General features: G+C 42.0%; 1 protein-coding gene across 2 annotated transcripts in view; it reads left to right on the forward strand.

Annotated features, from left to right (window-relative positions):
- Positions 1-4206: 4206 nt before the first annotated feature.
- Positions 4207-16717, forward strand: part of SLIT2 (slit guidance ligand 2) — a 359630-nt gene continuing 347119 nt past the window's right edge. For both annotated transcript variants that reach the window (XM_004432303.3, XM_004432305.3), the window contains exons 1-3: positions 4207-4767; positions 7477-7548; positions 8730-8801. In XM_004432303.3, coding sequence (XP_004432360.1) covers positions 4589-4767; positions 7477-7548; positions 8730-8801 — 323 coding nt within the window. In that variant the 5' untranslated portion in view covers positions 4207-4588. The remainder of the gene's footprint in view (positions 4768-7476; positions 7549-8729; positions 8802-16717) is intronic.

Below are 16717 nucleotides of genomic sequence, written 5' to 3' on the forward strand. Positions count from 1 at the left end.
ATGAACAATTTTGTAACAACGGAAAATAGTAGCATGAAAGCAGTTAGATCTATAGAATTATTCTGTAAGTTTCATGAATTTGATCCATGCTGTTATTGTTATCCACCTTTGTTTTTACTCATATTTACCTCTTTTTCATCAATTCTCTTTTCTTATTCCTTTTTCCCATATATCCCAATTTCACAACTTTTTTCTGCAAAGAAAATGCAAATTGAGAGAATGCTTGCTTTTTTTCTTTTTTTTTTTACTGTATGAGTTTTTAGGTGTCCAGATTGTTTTCTAAATTATTCTAACAACTAGATTTTTTTTCTCAATGTAATAGGAGACTTGAGTGTTGACTCTAGTGGATTCCACTTCTGTTTAATCCAGGTCAGGATTTATGGAGACCTCATGTGGTGACAAGAGGCACCACAGAAGGCTTTCTTCAGGGTGGGTGTAACACAGTCAAAGAGAACTCAGAATTCATTCATTCGGGAGCAACATAATCCAGAGAGAATTAAGACCTAGAAGTTAATGGTACCAAAGCATGGGAAGCATCCAAAAACCATTCCACAATAATACTGAAGGAATAATATAATACTATTTTTAAAACTGAGAAATCTGGTCACTCTGTATAAAGTTGCCTTTATTAACTGACACAAAGAAATTAATGTGTCATGTCTCTCAGAAATTAGTTACAGTCTTCCTTGTTTAAATTTGCATCAAATTAAAAAGTAAGTTTCTATAGGTATGTTGCTATGAATGTTATTTTCAGCTCTTCTCTTGGTTTTACACAAACTGGAAAGCGAGCCAGAGAAAGAATCAAACTTGAACTTATGTCTATGACTGCATTGTGCAATGATATAAATAGCATTATTTATGAATATTTGGCATGCAGGATATGTTTTTGCAATTAACTATGTGATGGATACAGTTGGACACAAATAGTTACATCTTATTGCTGACAATAATTTCAAAGTTGTGAAATTAAATGAATTAGTAATAAACATATTTCAGCCACACAATTTACTGGTACAGACTAAAGAAGGTTCCCTGGAGGTGGGGGGTGGGGAGGGTGGAAGAATCCTTGATCAGTGATAGGTACTTGTTCTTTATCTCATTTTCCTTGCAAGAAAATGTGACTATGGCTTCCACTTTCTCCTTCTTAAAGAAGTTACATAATAGACCTTTAAGTTAAAATCTAGAAGGACAAATGAGTTCATAAATGTTAAATGTTTTGAAGTCTTTAAAAGAACAGAGCAATATAAATCTATGGCATTAAAATGAGTAATACTAAGAACACCAATTCACTTATCTAATGGGTATCCTGCCTTTGGAAATGTCCTCAAGAGGGCTTTAAGTTTCCCAGGGCAGGCAAAATGACATAGGTAGAGGTAGCCATTATGAAAAGACATTTTTGGAAAACTTAAGTAGAAAAAGAGTTAACGGGGATATTGGTGAAATTTCAGATTGAGTATATTCTTGTGTTAAAGAAATCAGTGCATTCTCAGGGCACCTACTACATGTCAGGCATATTGTTAGACGCCGAAAATAAAAAAGGGATTTGGACAGATCCACTTGCTTTCAAGTGGGTAACAGATAATTATATAATTATCATAATGTGAGACTTGACATTAGGCTGGGGGCTTGCACAAATTGCTGCGAAAGCCGTGTAAGGAGGCATGTGACGAGGAAGAACAAGGTGAGGCGTTTTAAAGTCAAGCGAAGTTGTTGACTCATTTAGACGTTATTTCAAACCAATAGTGACAGTGGTTTTGCTGGGAGAGGAGCGGGGAGGCGAAGAGTGGTAGCAGTTGCCAGACACACATCACACTAAAGAGACAAGAAGAAACAAGGAAATTCTCTTTCAAAACATAGTGAGGAAAAAATATCCAGAACTTCCCTGAAATAAAGGAAACCTTCTGGTACAACGTGCGTTGCTAGGGATTTATTTTTTCCCTCCTAAGGGAGGAAAATCACACAGACACATTCAAGTCCTTAGAGTTTTGTGAGCGTACCGCATATTAAAGACATCAACTGAGCACGGTGTTAAGTGCGTGACTATAAAGAAAGGGTTAAACGGAAGGGGGTGGCTCGGAGATGGGAAGGCTGGCAAGAAGGTTGAAAAACACCGTTTTCCAACTTGCAAAAACTGAACTTTTAAGCTCCCCAAAATACACATGTGTGTGTCTGTGAGCGCAGGCAGATCTATTTTGGTAGGATTTTTTTTTAATTATTTAAAAATCATAATCTCTCTGTCTCTCTCTCTCGCTGCGCTGCAAACGCTGAACAGCCCCCTTAGGATCGCGTGGAAAAGCTGCAGCAGAAGCACCGGCAGCGCTATTTATTTACGAGCCGCGTTCAAAGCCGCCCTCTCCCCATTCCCCCGCTGCGAACCACCATCTCGGAGCCTGGGTCACCTCTGGGGCCCAGGCGCTGGGGGCGGGGACGCGGGAACCTCCTCCCTCCAGCAAACTTTCCCCGGGCGTGGGAGCGGGGGCGCGAGCCGGGGCGCGCGGGAACGCGCCGCCCCCCGCCGCCTCTGCCTGGCGCTGGCAGCCCCGGCCTCACCTCTCCCCGGCGAGGTGCGGGCTCCCCGCGCGCAGCCAGTGGGCGGCGCCCGGCCGCGCGGGGCGGGGCCGAGGGGGTGGGGGCTCCGCTGGGTATATAAGGCCGGCGCCGGCTTAACTTCTGACTTGGGGTTATTTATTTGGGGAGCGCGCGGACGGCGGAGGCTGGCGGCGGCGGTGGTGGCAGTGGTGGCTGCCGCAGACGGTGGTTAAAAAAAGGCGGCGGCGGCGGCAGCAGCGGCGAGTGATGGGAGCGCCGTGGCTCCCGGGCGCGGGCGGGAGCTGCCGAGCTTTCCGGGCACGGCGGGAGTGCTGAGGAGAAAGGGGAGCGTCCGGGGGCCCGCAGCCGGCTCCGGAGGCGCGGGCCGGGTTTTTGTTCGGCTGCGCTCAGCGCCAGGGAGCCCGAGCGAACAACTCCAGTTAACAACAACAACCCACCTTCCCGCAGCCGAGCGAGACTAGGGCTGCTGCGTCCGTCCTATTGTTTAGACACTTGCCAGGAGCTCGGGAGCCAGCAGAGCCACCGAGTCCCCGCTCCCCGTCGCCGCGTTCCCTCTCCCCCACTTCCCTCCCCGGAGAAGGAGGCGCGGAAAGCTACCGGGAGAGGGGAAGGGACTAGAAGGAGACGGGCTGCTCGGGACTGCGGCCGCCGAGTCAGGTGCAGCGCCAGGAGCCGGGCGGCGTCCCGACGTCGGCGGGAGGACTCCCATGGTGACCGTGGGGGACAGGATTCAAAGCCTGGGAAAAGTTCCTGCACTTTGAGAAGGAGGACCCACTTGCGGGCGGCTGTCCAGGGGCGGTCGAGGGGCTGCGCCCACCCAGGAGCCCGCTCTGGTTTCTTCCACCTTTGCCATCAGGTGTCTCCTGCGGAGCTGTGGCGTATCCGGGAGACGAGAGGGGCTGACACCCGCTCGCACACAGGACTGCCATTCAGCTGCCTCTTGGCTCTCCTCGGAGTAGCGGATTCCACCGGCCCAACTGCCACCGCTCGCCACCCCCCAGGATACCCCGGGAGGACTCGGGGAGCAGACACCTCCACCTTGGCCTTTCCACTTCTTCCGGCCTGTCTACCAGCCAGACCCCACTCAGTCCTTGCAGGAGCTCTCGTCCTCAACTTGGCCTCTTGGATTTTTTCTGCCAGGGTCGTGACTAGTGGATATTCCTGCCGGCTGCGGCGGCCCGATTGCCCTTTTGTTTTTCCTGCGTGACCTCGGGGAAGGTCCTGGTGCGGAGCGTCGCCAAGGACGCCAGGCGGGAGGCGGGATTGCTGAGACATCCTTCAGCGAAGTGCATGTGTGTTTGCAAACCTCCCTCGGCTGTCGGGAGACGGCGAGGACCGGTCCCGGCTGCGGAGGAGCCGCAGGCCGGGGGGAGGCGGCGTGAGTGAGCCGCGCCAGGAGCCCCGCAGCGCCGCCCCGCGCCCCCCGGGCTGCGCGCCCGCCCCGTGCGCCCCCGCGCGCCATGCTCAGTCGTCCGGCGCGCTCCGCTCCCGGCCCGCGAGGCTCCTGCGCCTTCTAGCTTCAGAGAGCCCACTTTGATCGAGGCCACCATTTCTATTGAGCACCCCTCTTCTGTCTCGTACTCCCCCCTGGAATCGGATTTGCAGAGGAGGTCCGTGGAATCGGAGCACCCTCCTTCCCCTTGCAACTGGCCCCTGCATCTTCACGGCCGTTGGGAGCCCCAGCTCTTTTACCGCCAAGTTGATCTTTGCGAGACAGACGACGCGTGATCTCCTCCCGGCTGCTCTGGGGTCTCTTTGCAGCCTTGGCCGTTGATCTTCAGGACCTAAAGTTGCCCGAGGAGCGCCTGACTTGCTGGAGGAGGGTGGAGGGGAGGCGGGAGGCGTGTACCTGTGTCAGCTCTACTGCCCTGAATATTATTACTGTTACTTCCCTATTATTTTGTGCACATTTACTCGGATACTCTGGGTTGCTAGCCCCGCGCCAGGCACTGGGCCTGAAGACACAGCGCGGTTCGCGCGGAGCAACGAGCTAAAGAGTAACCCCCGGCGCCGGCGAGCGAGGAGGCGGCGGGGGAAGATGCGCGGCGACGGCTGGCTGACGCTGTCCCTCTCGCTGGGGTTAGTGCTGGTGATCCTGAACGAGGTGGCGTCGCAGGCGTGCCCGGCGCAGTGCTCCTGCTCGGGCAGCACAGTGGACTGTCACGGGCTGGCGCTGCGCAGCGTGCCCCGGAATATTCCCCGCAACACTGAGAGACTGTGAGTATGAGTTCTTCCTCCCTCTCCCCCTCATCGGGGTCGCGCACCCCCTGCATTGAGGCTGCAGGGACCAAGCGGCACAGGGTCCTGTGCCTGGGGCAGTCCTCACCAGCTCTCCTGCACGCACATCTGGGCTTGAACTCTCTGGGAGGGCGAAGGACGGGAGGGCGCTGCCCAGGGAGGGGCCACTACCCAGGAGGGGCGGGCCCGCTGGCAGCTGCGCTTGGCGCCTTCCTCCCGCCCTCGTCCTGCCACTCGCAGCCCCGTGAGGGCGAGTTCGCTGGGGCTGGGAAACCGGGGAGATGGGGACAAGTACTCGTGGATGCCCGGGGCAGGAAGACCGACTTTGTTCCCCAGACTCCGTAAACCGAGTCACCTTGTGGTTGCCAACCCTCGCGGGTCGGTTGCCAACCCTCGCGGGTCGGTTGCAGGGCCGAGTCCTCGCTCTAGTCGCCGCGGGGTGTCGCGGGGGGGGGGGTTGGCGAGGAAACTCAAAAGAGAGGAACCTCCGCTTCCCGGCTTTGTGTCGCCCTCCTGGGGACGGAGGGAGGGGAGAAGGGGTCTGGGGCGGCTGGGTCCGCCCGGGGGCGCTTCTACAGGCCGCGGAGGGAAGGATGCCCCAGGGCGGCGGCAGCTCCCGCGATGCCCGCGCGCAGCCCCCCGCGACTCTTCCCCCAGCCCCCCACTTCCCCGGGGAGGCGGCGGCGGCGGGCCCCACGGGACCTGTCCAAGCGGGCGCATGCAGAGGACCGCGTCCCAACGTCTAGGCGAAGTTAGGGCTGGCTCTTCAACCGCAACTCGCCGAGTCGGGTCTGACTGCTTCGGCGACCCCGCGGCCCTCGGCTGCCCCCTCCGGCCCTTCCTGAAGAGCCCCAGTGCCCCCGTCCACCTTTCTGGCAGCTTCTGCGCCTCTTCACGTGGCAGCAGCTCCCTCTCCTTCCCCTCTTCGCGCTCTGCTGCCCGCAGACATCCCCGCCTCCCTGTCTCTGCGAGTCTCTAATGAAGAAGTAATCGCAGCCCGGCGTTGACGGCCCACGCGCTCCTGGTGGGGCGCTGCGCGAGTTCAGGGAAGTGGAGCATGGAGGCCGTTCTCTTTGTGAACGCGAGGCCCCGCCCGCGCTGCCCGAGCCCCTGGGCGCGCTCCGCTCGCCGTGGCGCGTGGGCCAGGCCGACGTTCCCCCACTCAGCTCCCGCGGCCTCTGCGCCCCCGGGGTGTGAGGGTTGCGGGCCGCGGAGTAGACCCGCTCGGACTCTCACGTCTACACCCGCGCGGCCCGCAGCGCCTTGGGTCGCCCTTCTTATCTAACCCATTTCCCTCGCCCTAAGTTTAAAGGCCAGCATTGGGCCCTTTCTTCCTTTGCAAATGGCTCCCCCACCCCCAACCTAAATGGGCCACCCCCCACTGCTCCTCCTCCCTCCTCCCCAGGCCCGCAGCGCTGGGCAAGTTGGGGCCCTACCAAGGGTGTCTTGTCAAAATGTGATCCACCACGTTTGTCTTGCGTGGGGGTAGGGATTGCAGTTATGTCAAATAGCTGGTAAAAGACCCCAGCAATTGTAGCAACGACTTGATGGTACTTGGCTCGACGTGGAAAGGGGCTTGGAGAGAAGGCAATGCAGAATTCTGTTTTAGCACTTGTCATTTGATGCAATTCAGAACAGCGTAAAGTTTAAGCACTAACATGTCTTACTCAACAGAAAGGGAATGTGCTCGGGACAAAATAGCAATTGAGTTTCAGGTCCTTGAAAACAATTTTTTTCCCTATGAGGGATCTATAAAGAGTTTTCAGAAAATAGTTTACTCAGTTCCGGCTTATAAAATTCTACCATTGACAAAATAAACGCATTTAATACAGATTTCAAACACGATGTTTCAAAATCAAGGTAAGAGAAAACTTACTTCCATGAAGGAGAGCGTTCAAACCGCAGCAAAGCCTGGTTTTACTTGAAATGATTGGAACCAGGGCAAGTTTAGATCTTGACCTAAGATGCCAGAGAAGGGGTTGTGACTGTTGAAGGAAACGTGGTGCTGAAATCTGAACAAAAATGTCAGAGACTGAATACTATTTCCATTCTTAACCCCGCTAGTAGTTTTCACTTTACAGTCACAGCGGGATGCCCTGAGCTGCAAATGAAAAGTTTTTTCATACAAACATAGAATTGTTGGAAGGTAGAGGCCTATAAATGCGTGTCTTTGAAGTGCACTTCTTTTGGTGGCACTCTGACTTTTTTCTTTGCCTTAGGAAATTGAGTCACTATGCCACCTAAAGTTAGGGTTCTGAATTTTTAAAATTTCTTCCAGAATAGTATCAGAAAATTGTTCATCTGACTTCCTGAAGGGAACTTTTTGGGAGTGAATGTGCCTAACAATAACAGTTAATAGCAGAATACCTGTGAAATTAGTGTACACATCCATCATAAAAGCAAAAATTGAAAGCACTCCCATACACACACAGAAGAGAACTTTTCGTAGTAACATAATCACCTCATTTTCTTGTCATATGCCAGCAAGCATGGACTCTAAACTAATTAAGAATCATTTAAAAAAATTTCTTTCAAAAGTCGCTTTCTTCTGTCTCTCTTACTTTGTAAACTATGTTAGTAATTGGGACTGATCTTTAAAGTTCTTATTTAGTTTAAATTTTTCTTTGTTTAACCAGATAGTGATAGAAATAAAATGGAACTTTCATTTTCTTATTTGTTTTCTCTTAGGGATTTGAATGGAAATAACATCACAAGGATTACCAAGACAGATTTTGCTGGTCTTAGACACTTAAGAGTTCTGTAAGTATGTTCTTCATCTGTGTTTTGAAAAATTTTCTTTTGTTTTTTGAGGTTGCGTATTTTGAATCTCAGTTTTAAAAACTATGCCAATGACAGACACATAAAACTTTAAAAGTCTTGGTTTCCTTTTTTTGTTTATCATTGTACTACAACTTTTAATAAGAATTCAGGATTTTAAGATTGGATGCAGGCCATAGAAACAATATTATAGAAATGACCTCAAATGTTTGCTATACCATATCCTAAGTGCCTTATGCATATAAAAATGTAGAATAATTGCTTTCACAATATGAATAAGTAATGTGAGACATTTGATACACTTTTAGGATTTGAGATTAACTAGAAAGAATTTAAGTGGGTATGCATTTTATTATTACTAGTATAAAAATGTTCAGACTTTTCTAGCAAACAACATTTATATAGGTATATAAAACTTATATAGGTATAATTTCTAACATTAAAATCAAGCAATCTAGCTTTTCACAGAGTTTTTGGTGGGAAATGTTTCTCTATAAAAACATGTTGATCATATTTTAAATTGTTTCTTGTATTTTATATCTTTGTAGCTTTTATAAAATTGTTGCAATGTGATGTCTTCTTTAATTAGTGGGTTAAATTAGTTGTGGGTGAACCATCATTTGAGATTCAAAGTAATTAAAATTGTTTTTACCCACAGATTTGTAAATATTTACATTTCAGTGAACATATACTTATGATCACTGTGTGTTACTGTTCATCTTTTAAAAGACACATTTTGGCCATTATGAATTCTTCCAATTTCTGATGTATATCCGTAAGTGAACTGAAGTATGTGTATGATGAATTACTGTATATTGATTCGTTCAGTTCAGAATTCACTTGAAAATCAGTTTACAAAAAACAGCCATCAAAGCTGCAGTGTCGTGTATTGCTCTTTAGCATATACTGTAGTTTAAGGTTTAGTTTTGACTAGTAGATGTTGTGAGAAACTGCATTAGTATTTTCTATGAAAGTTTTATGATATCGCTGCTATTTCTCCTCTCTATTTCATATATCATCACTAAATTTGATATCGAACCTCAAACCAGACCAATATTTAACTTTATAAAGGGAAAGAGGTTACACATTTTCAGTTGCTGAATTGAAACTTATTCAGATGGTGAATGGTAACATTAAGACTCCTGTTATACTTTGCATTTCAGTCAGCTCATGGAGAATAAGATTAGCACCATTGAAAGAGGAGCATTCCAGGATCTTAAAGAACTGGAGAGACTGTAAGTATTTCCAATTCCAAACTTATGACGACATAACTGTATTTTTAAAAATACTTGAGTTTCAAGGACCGTGTTTTCAATTTCATGTCTTACTCTTCAAAAGTTTACAGAAGCAAAAGGTTGAATAAGTGGTTTTTAGACTAATTTACAATTGGAAATTATAGAATTTTTACAAAAATAGTACCAACTTGTAATAAAGTTAAAAAATACAGAATTATTTCCTGAGCCATTTACGTCTCTGATAAACATTGCTTTGGTACTTAGAGATGTATATATTTTTCTTATTGTTCATTTAGTTTGTTTTCTTTGCTTAGTAGGAAGAAAGCTGGTAATTTTATTTGCATTTATGGTTCATTATGGAAAAGTTTTGCTAATAGTTATTTTAACTTCCATGCTGTTGCTTTGTGTGTCATTAGTGACTTTGAAGAAATATTTTAAATTCTTAGTGATAAAGATTTGCTTTCTGATATTTAACACTTATGGTGAACATTGTTAATAACTGCTATTCAAAATTTTACTTCATTATTTTATAGAAGCTTTCTAAATATTTCTGCTGGAAAAAGAATTTAAAGATTAGTAGAAATAGAAGTAAGAATTATGTTATCAAAGCGTGGTCATTTTAACATGAATTCTTTTTTTACAAGAAGATCAAATGTGGACTTCAGACTTTAAAATACATTTTTATTTTTTCAGACACAAAATCTTTTGGATTGATATATATTACTTGAGGGCCATTATTATTCTATGTGTACAGTGTATATATCTACAAAAGACAAAACCTCTGTCTGACAAAATTAGGATAAATTACACACTTTGTAATTTGAGATATGAATTCCATATCTCATATGTCTTGATAATTCAAGTTTAGTAGGTTTGCATTTCAAGGGCAAATAACAGCTCTATTAAAAGTAGCAACAATTATTTTAATACGTTTCCATGTCTGTTTTAATAGGCACTTTAGGTAAAAATAAAAATTTTATTTAAAATAAGGAAATATGAAGTTCATTTTATGTGTAGCACATATTCCGATTCACTGGGCCCAAGGGTGGAAGTTAATTTTGTGTAATTGTAAATAGAAAAACAGCTTGTTAGCTTCTTAAGACATTTGTAAACATATAGGCTACATTTTTATCACTTCAAGTAAAATTAAACACAGAGATGTCTAATTTATTTTACTATAAAATTTGGTCCATGATAAATATTACAATATAGGAAATATAATTGTGGAATTGAAAATAAACTTAAAATCACTATTTCGAGCTAGTTTTGGGGGGGGATAAAAACAGGTAAAACATTTGGTTAAGTTCATAAGTTCATAACCTATCTCTTAATATATAGAAATACTCTGAAAGTATGTATTCTTTTATCTCCTTCATAGGCTTTCGTGAATAGTTAATTCCTAGTGAGTACCTTGCAAAGGTATTTTTAGCTCATCCATTTAAAAAAATAGTATCAATATAGTTTCATGTTTGGTAAGATGAATAGATAATTTAAAATTATCATTTGAACATTAACAGTTTTTTCATGAATAACTTTTAATTATCACATGGAAACATATATATATTTTATTTCTTAAACAACTTTCAAATCATTGAAGGAATTTCAGTGGCTTTTCACGTAGTCTCTATTTTGGTTATATTGTAGTTTTAAATATTTTCGGAAACACTAGAACAAAATGAACTTGCTCATTATTTTTCAAGCCGCTTTGGAGTATCATTTGAACTTTCATCTTGAATAAATTAACTTTTCCTAAAAATTATTAACCAGATGCCTTAAGATCTGAAGTTTGATTAGAGTTGTAAGCAGGTACTATTTTTTGACTTTTACTTCTGCTGGGAATGTCACTTCATCTCAGAACAATTTTCTGTTCTACTAACATGCAGTCAAATGTTTCAGAGTGGGACGAAAATTTGTAATTTTGAATGAAAACTAATATATATGCAGGACTTCTTTAAATCACCCCAGCTGTTGGCTGAGAGCAAATATTTCATATTTGTGAGGAAAAGCTGAGAAAATTCCTTTTGTTTACAACTGCCAAGTCCATCTGATGGAAGCACATTGTTATCTGACAGCCAATTCATCTCCTTGGGACTCTGGAATTTAAAACCATTTCTTAGGAACTCTGTGGATACACTTTTCAAATATTTATTTTTTTTAAATACATTAAATGGCAAGGCAGTTTTGCGAAAGAATGCATCAAGTTATTGTGAAACAAACTATTTTAAATTTTGTTCAGTATATTATTTAAAAAATAAAAATAAAAAAGCTACCCGGAGAGTTCCATAATTGAATTACTATGGCCTGTGGCATATATTCTTATTTTAGTAGATGGTGTCATTAACATCACAAAAATTGCCTTTTTTTCCTCCCAAAACTTCAAGAGTTAATGTAAGAAACAGGAAGTAATTAATGAATTAACTTTTAAGTAATTATGTGGTGTGTGAGCTTATATGATTTTTAGCAATTTAGATGTGAATTTTTAAATTCAAACTCTAAATTATGAAAAGGTATTAAATGCAGGTTTATGTTTTAAATGCCATTCATATAGTATTGTAGTAACAATTTTCATTCTTGTGTGAAGAACAAAAAATAAAAACATTAATTTTATTTGTGTGAAATTTATGATTCTGTTTTTTTGTCATTTTAAAATGATAAAATCAAAACAATTCCAAATAATATTTGTGAATATTTCAAGATTATGTTTTTTCTTTTTATTTTATGTTGCTAGAGTTTTAACTTGATCTAAAGAGGACAAATCTGAAAACACAAGATAAGATCTGTGCTTTTTTAGAAATCCAACTTTTAATCTGTAAGAAACAGGGTCATGTTGTTAGGTTGAATTTGATTTTAGCATAGAACGAGAAAGTCATTATTTGTGAATCAAAGCATTGTAGCTATGAAAGAAAGATATTTTTTCCACTTTAAAGAATCAATGAAATACAAGGTTATGAGTCAAAATGTCAAGAAGTAGATGGATATTAAGATCCAACCCCCGCTTCCTCTACTTTCTTCCTTCCCTGTCCTACTGCCTCCCTCCCTCCCTCTCCTCTCACCCCCTTCTTTCTGTTGTATAGAAGGCAACATCAGATGACATGGTCATCATCGGAGTGTGGTTATGAATCACTGTAAAAGGAATAAGTTTTCATAGTGCGTACACACCAGGAGCGCACATTACTTCCTGTTTTGACAGTTTGCTCCTATACTCCCAGACCTAGCATGTGCAGGTCTGTGATGCCAGTAGTACCTGCTTATCTGGGATGAAAATGAAGCCTTGAGAATGTGCCTCATGTAGATTGTATTAGCAGGTCTCATATCATTTAATCAAAAAGTTCAAAAGAAATCTATTGTAGTTAAATGACTAGTTAATTCAATGGGAATTAATTAAGACCAAACAAACTACCAATAAGCTCCAGTAAAAAATTGGAATGTTTAGGAAGTATAGTTCTTTTTTATACTTCACAGATGATACCTGTGTATATCTGCAATAAAGGATCCATGCAAAATTATTAATTCAAGGTACTTCTTGGCTGGTGCATAATGTCTTAGAGGGTTAAAAAAGATCACATTGGGACTCAGGACTTCTGTGGGCTGTTCTACAGTTCTGTTGTTCACTCAGAGTTTATGGGGTTATGCTGCAGTCATTGAAGTTCTATTTTATGACCTTTTAAGGAGACCCAGGCCACTTCAGTGTTTCACTAGGGAAAATCATATGCTTTTGCCAGTTCTTGATAACACAAATTAAAGAGAATGAGAAAGTTTTTGAAATTTTTTAGGCTTGTCAAAAATATTTTAGAACATTTTGTCTTAAATGCAGTGAAATGCTTGTGTGCAAAATAGCCTAGCTTATGGTAATGAGAACCAATAGCATACCATAGATTATCTTGAGTATTAGGCTTTGCATTAACTTTACAATTATCTTATACCCTTATAATAAGGAAATTGAAAAAGTGATAAAGACAAGGGCTTGGACTGTTCTTCTTTTCCTACCAATAACATGTAAAAGTATTCTTTTAAGGCAGATATTGCCTTAAACTCTCCAAGTTTTAGTATCTTTGGATTTGAAATTACATTTTTCCTGCTAACTTTGTCATTTAATATTCATTTTTGCTTGAAAAATGAGTCCTGAAATATTATGGTGATGCCTGGAAAATAAACCTGTTGACTTGGATGTCGTGAAGCTTCTACCAAGTTGATATAAAGAAAATACTCATTTATTTTTTTTTTTTTTGGTGAGGAAGATCAGCCCTGAGCTAACATCCATGCTAATCCTCCTCTTTTTGCTGAGGAAGACCAGCTCTGAGCTAATATCTACTGCCAATCCTCCTCGTTTTTTTTCCCCCAATGCCCCAGTAGATAGTTGTATGTAGTAGTTGCACATACTTCTAGTTACTGTATGTGGGACGCAGCCTCAGCATGGCCGGAGAAGCGGTGTGTAGGTGCGCACCCAGTATCCGAACCCGGGCCGCCAGTAGCGGAGCGCGTGCACTTAACCGATAAGCCACAGGGCCGGCCCAGAAAATACTCATTTTAATTTAGAAAAGTCTAAATCCCTTTACAGTGGAGACTAAATTTGACTAAGTATCTCACTTTCCTGAAAGTATATCTAAAAGGCACATTATTGTTTTGTAAGGTGGTGCTGAATTCGTTCTCCAGCGTGCACACACCATTCATAAGCATGTGATGGCTAGTGTGAGGCTGAGGTACTACAGGTGCTCGAGGAGTTTTGTTGTAGGGCGCTACCCATGAGTTCAAGTAGAGAATATGTTGTGGAACAGGTCTGAAGGAAGGCACCACTTACCCCCTGTTCATCAAGGATGCGGAGAACCCCTTTTCTGACTAATCCTATAAGTTTGTGGGCAACACATAACACATTCCTTTTCTGAAAGTAAGGACAAACTAACAGTGCTAATCTCCTCGGAAAAGAATGCAAGCTCATCTCAGAAGAATTGTTCTCTGGCGTCTTTACTCCCAACTTTAAAATCACTACAGCTATTTTCTTGGGAAAGGCTCTAAAGAACATATCAAACTTAGTAGCAGAGGCCAAGTATGTATACTGTGTGACATAAAAATGCGCCAGATGACCAAGTGTATATCACTTAAATTGTGATATCCATTAGATGTCAGTTGTTCTCACCTGTTTATAAGCAATATTGAACTTTTTGAAATTATATTTACTGACTATGGTCATATAAGCCTTTAATTCATGTGCACTATTAGAAGTTTAGCAGAACATTGAATCCATCAGAGAGGGTTTCTCATGTAACGTTTTTATGGCCTTGAAGTTGAACAGTGGTGAGAAGGCCTGTTTGCTCTTTGTGGACCGTTTTATAAATTCTGAAGCAGCAAGGCTGTTTATTTTTCCCACATCTGTTTTGGGCTCATCCTTTGTGACAGTGTTTGCTGGATGCTGTGTGCTTTATACCTCCCCCGAAATGGGTAGTTTAGTTTACACTGTTACAATGTATTTGTGGAAGCAGCGAATGTCAAATATTTTAGGTTGAATTCTGTCTTTCATTCCTGTTGGATACCTTTCTGCTTGAATTATGCCTTCTAGACTGAATTTCACAACTTTACATGGAATGAAAGACTTTTCTGCTGGGACATTTATATGTATATATATATATACATATATAGTTCTTATCTTTTTTCAAAGCAATTTATGTCTGCTGGACTGGAAGGAATGTGGGTGAAAACGCTTTCAGAATGAAAGTTTGGTAAAAGCAGGGCTTATTTGGTATTAATGCATTAGAATATTGCTTTAAGATAACATTTACAAAAAATTATTTGATTATCCTCTTTGTGTAGCGTCCATCCACTCTGGATGCAAGTGGAAGGTTCTGGCGCTCTGGCTGTGTGCTGCTGTTCTAGGTTCTGGCAGGGAGCGAAGGGTGCAGATAACCTAGACTCCCCTCTGCTTAGGCACTTTGTACTTGTATATGCTGTTGCCTGGTGTCCTATGGAATGTGGCAAATACTCATCTGTTGTACCGTTGATTATGTTTTCTAAACAGATACAAACTCCTATCCTCCCTTTTAAAATCAGAAACATTAGATAAGAATCTCATCAGAAAACACTTGGTTTCAATTCCACTGTGAGATCTTGGTCAAATTGCTTCGTCTTTACAAACCTCAGTTTCTTCGTCTTTAGAACAGAGCTAATTATTATATCTAATAGCGGCAGTACGTGATTTAAGAAAGATAGCGTACGTAGTTTCACAAAATGCTTGGTACATAGTTGGCACTTAAACTATTATTATGCATTTCAGCATCTCCTATTTTTCAAAAGCTCAATTTAGGAATTATTTTATCTTATTGATCTAATAAAATGTGTAAATAATAAATTTGACTTTTGTACCTTCTTATTTACTATCAATTTCACTGATTTTCTGCTTTTAATAGCATATGATTAGTAGAAGAGATATGAAGAATGTACAAAACCTCCTTCAAGTTTTGTTTCAGAGTGTTTTTTATAATTGCTCTGAATATGTAGAGAAATACCAAGAAGTAAGGGGAGTGAAGAGAAAGCAACATTTTTCCTAATAAGTTTTTATCTCTCTGCCATGAAATATAAAGGATGAAATTGTTGATATCACTTCTGAAAATATAAACTTTATTTCACTCATGTAAGACTTCATAAATGTTAAAATCTTTCCTTTAAAAATGTTAGTATAAAGACATCTAAAAAAGACAAGTGGAAATTTACCCAAGGAGAAGGCATTTATATATGAGAAACAGAAGATTGTAAATGATAGACTCATTAAGGCAGCATTCATCGAATGCTTGGTAGAGACCAGGCACACTGCTAAAATGTGTTACATTTACAATGAGAGGTTAAATATGAGGCGTAAATTTTTCACTGGCTTTGGTAAAATTGTTTTCATTTTACATTTTGGATTGGGGTGAAGGTTGCAAATATTCATTGAATTGAGGTGAAAGTTGAAAAAATAAAGAGACTATAACCTTTACCAATGGATGAATTACAAGAGCAGCTGGCAGATAATAATTTGAAACAATGCTTGTCAAGAATGCTTAGGCTGCCCTTCAAATTGAGGTCGTTAAGAATCAGCACTTCAGAGGCCAGTGGTGTTTTGTGTGATACAGAAAGATCATTCACCCCACTGAAGGTCATGCTCAAAAATAGCCTGTAGCACAGAGGAAATAGTTACTGAGATCCCTCTCATCTTTGCCCTAAGAAAAAGTGTTTCAGAGGCACACATTACACACCTTTCTGAAATCATGCATTACCATCCAGAGAATTCTCAAGCAAGCCTGAGATCTTGTAGGCAGATTCCATCTAGCTGGTGATGACACAAGAGCTGATGTCACCAAATCGCTGTTATCTCTCCTTTGACACGAGAATACTCGCTTGGAACAATAGGTAACTAACCCACCTGGTCTGCTTAATGGAGCTAATTTGTGCTGGCCCCCATAAATCCTCCTCTGAGATACCCTTAATTCATGACATGATGTTTTCCTGTTCTGAGACCTTCAGATTTTAAGTTTTTAAACTCATTTACATTAGAATTATTATCATATTATGATCTTCAAGCCACTAAGAAGTATTCTGTGGCATTAAAAGAAACTAGGTTACTTTTTCTTCACCTCTATTTAGAAATTGTTATACACCTTAATAGTCTTTAAAGTAATTCTGGATTTGAAAAAATATCCTCTTTACTTTAAGGATTTGATTTCTGGTCATTGTACAAGAACCCCTGCTTTTACATTTTTTCCTTCAATGAATATTTTGGAAGAGTTTCACTTTTTATTTTAATGTTTATACTTCCATTTCTTCTTAGTACTGGTGGAAGAAAGAATAGAAAAACAGGGACCAAAAGTGTATTGATACTCTTTTAAAGAAAAAAAGCATGGTCCTACTGTTTTTCTATGCATGTTACCATATCATCTATTATCTGCCCT

Source organism: Ceratotherium simum, chromosome 8, assembly GCF_057802395.1.
Source record: "Ceratotherium simum simum isolate JZ-2026a chromosome 8, ASM5780239v1, whole genome shotgun sequence".
Lineage (NCBI taxonomy): Eukaryota > Metazoa > Chordata > Mammalia > Perissodactyla > Rhinocerotidae > Ceratotherium > Ceratotherium simum.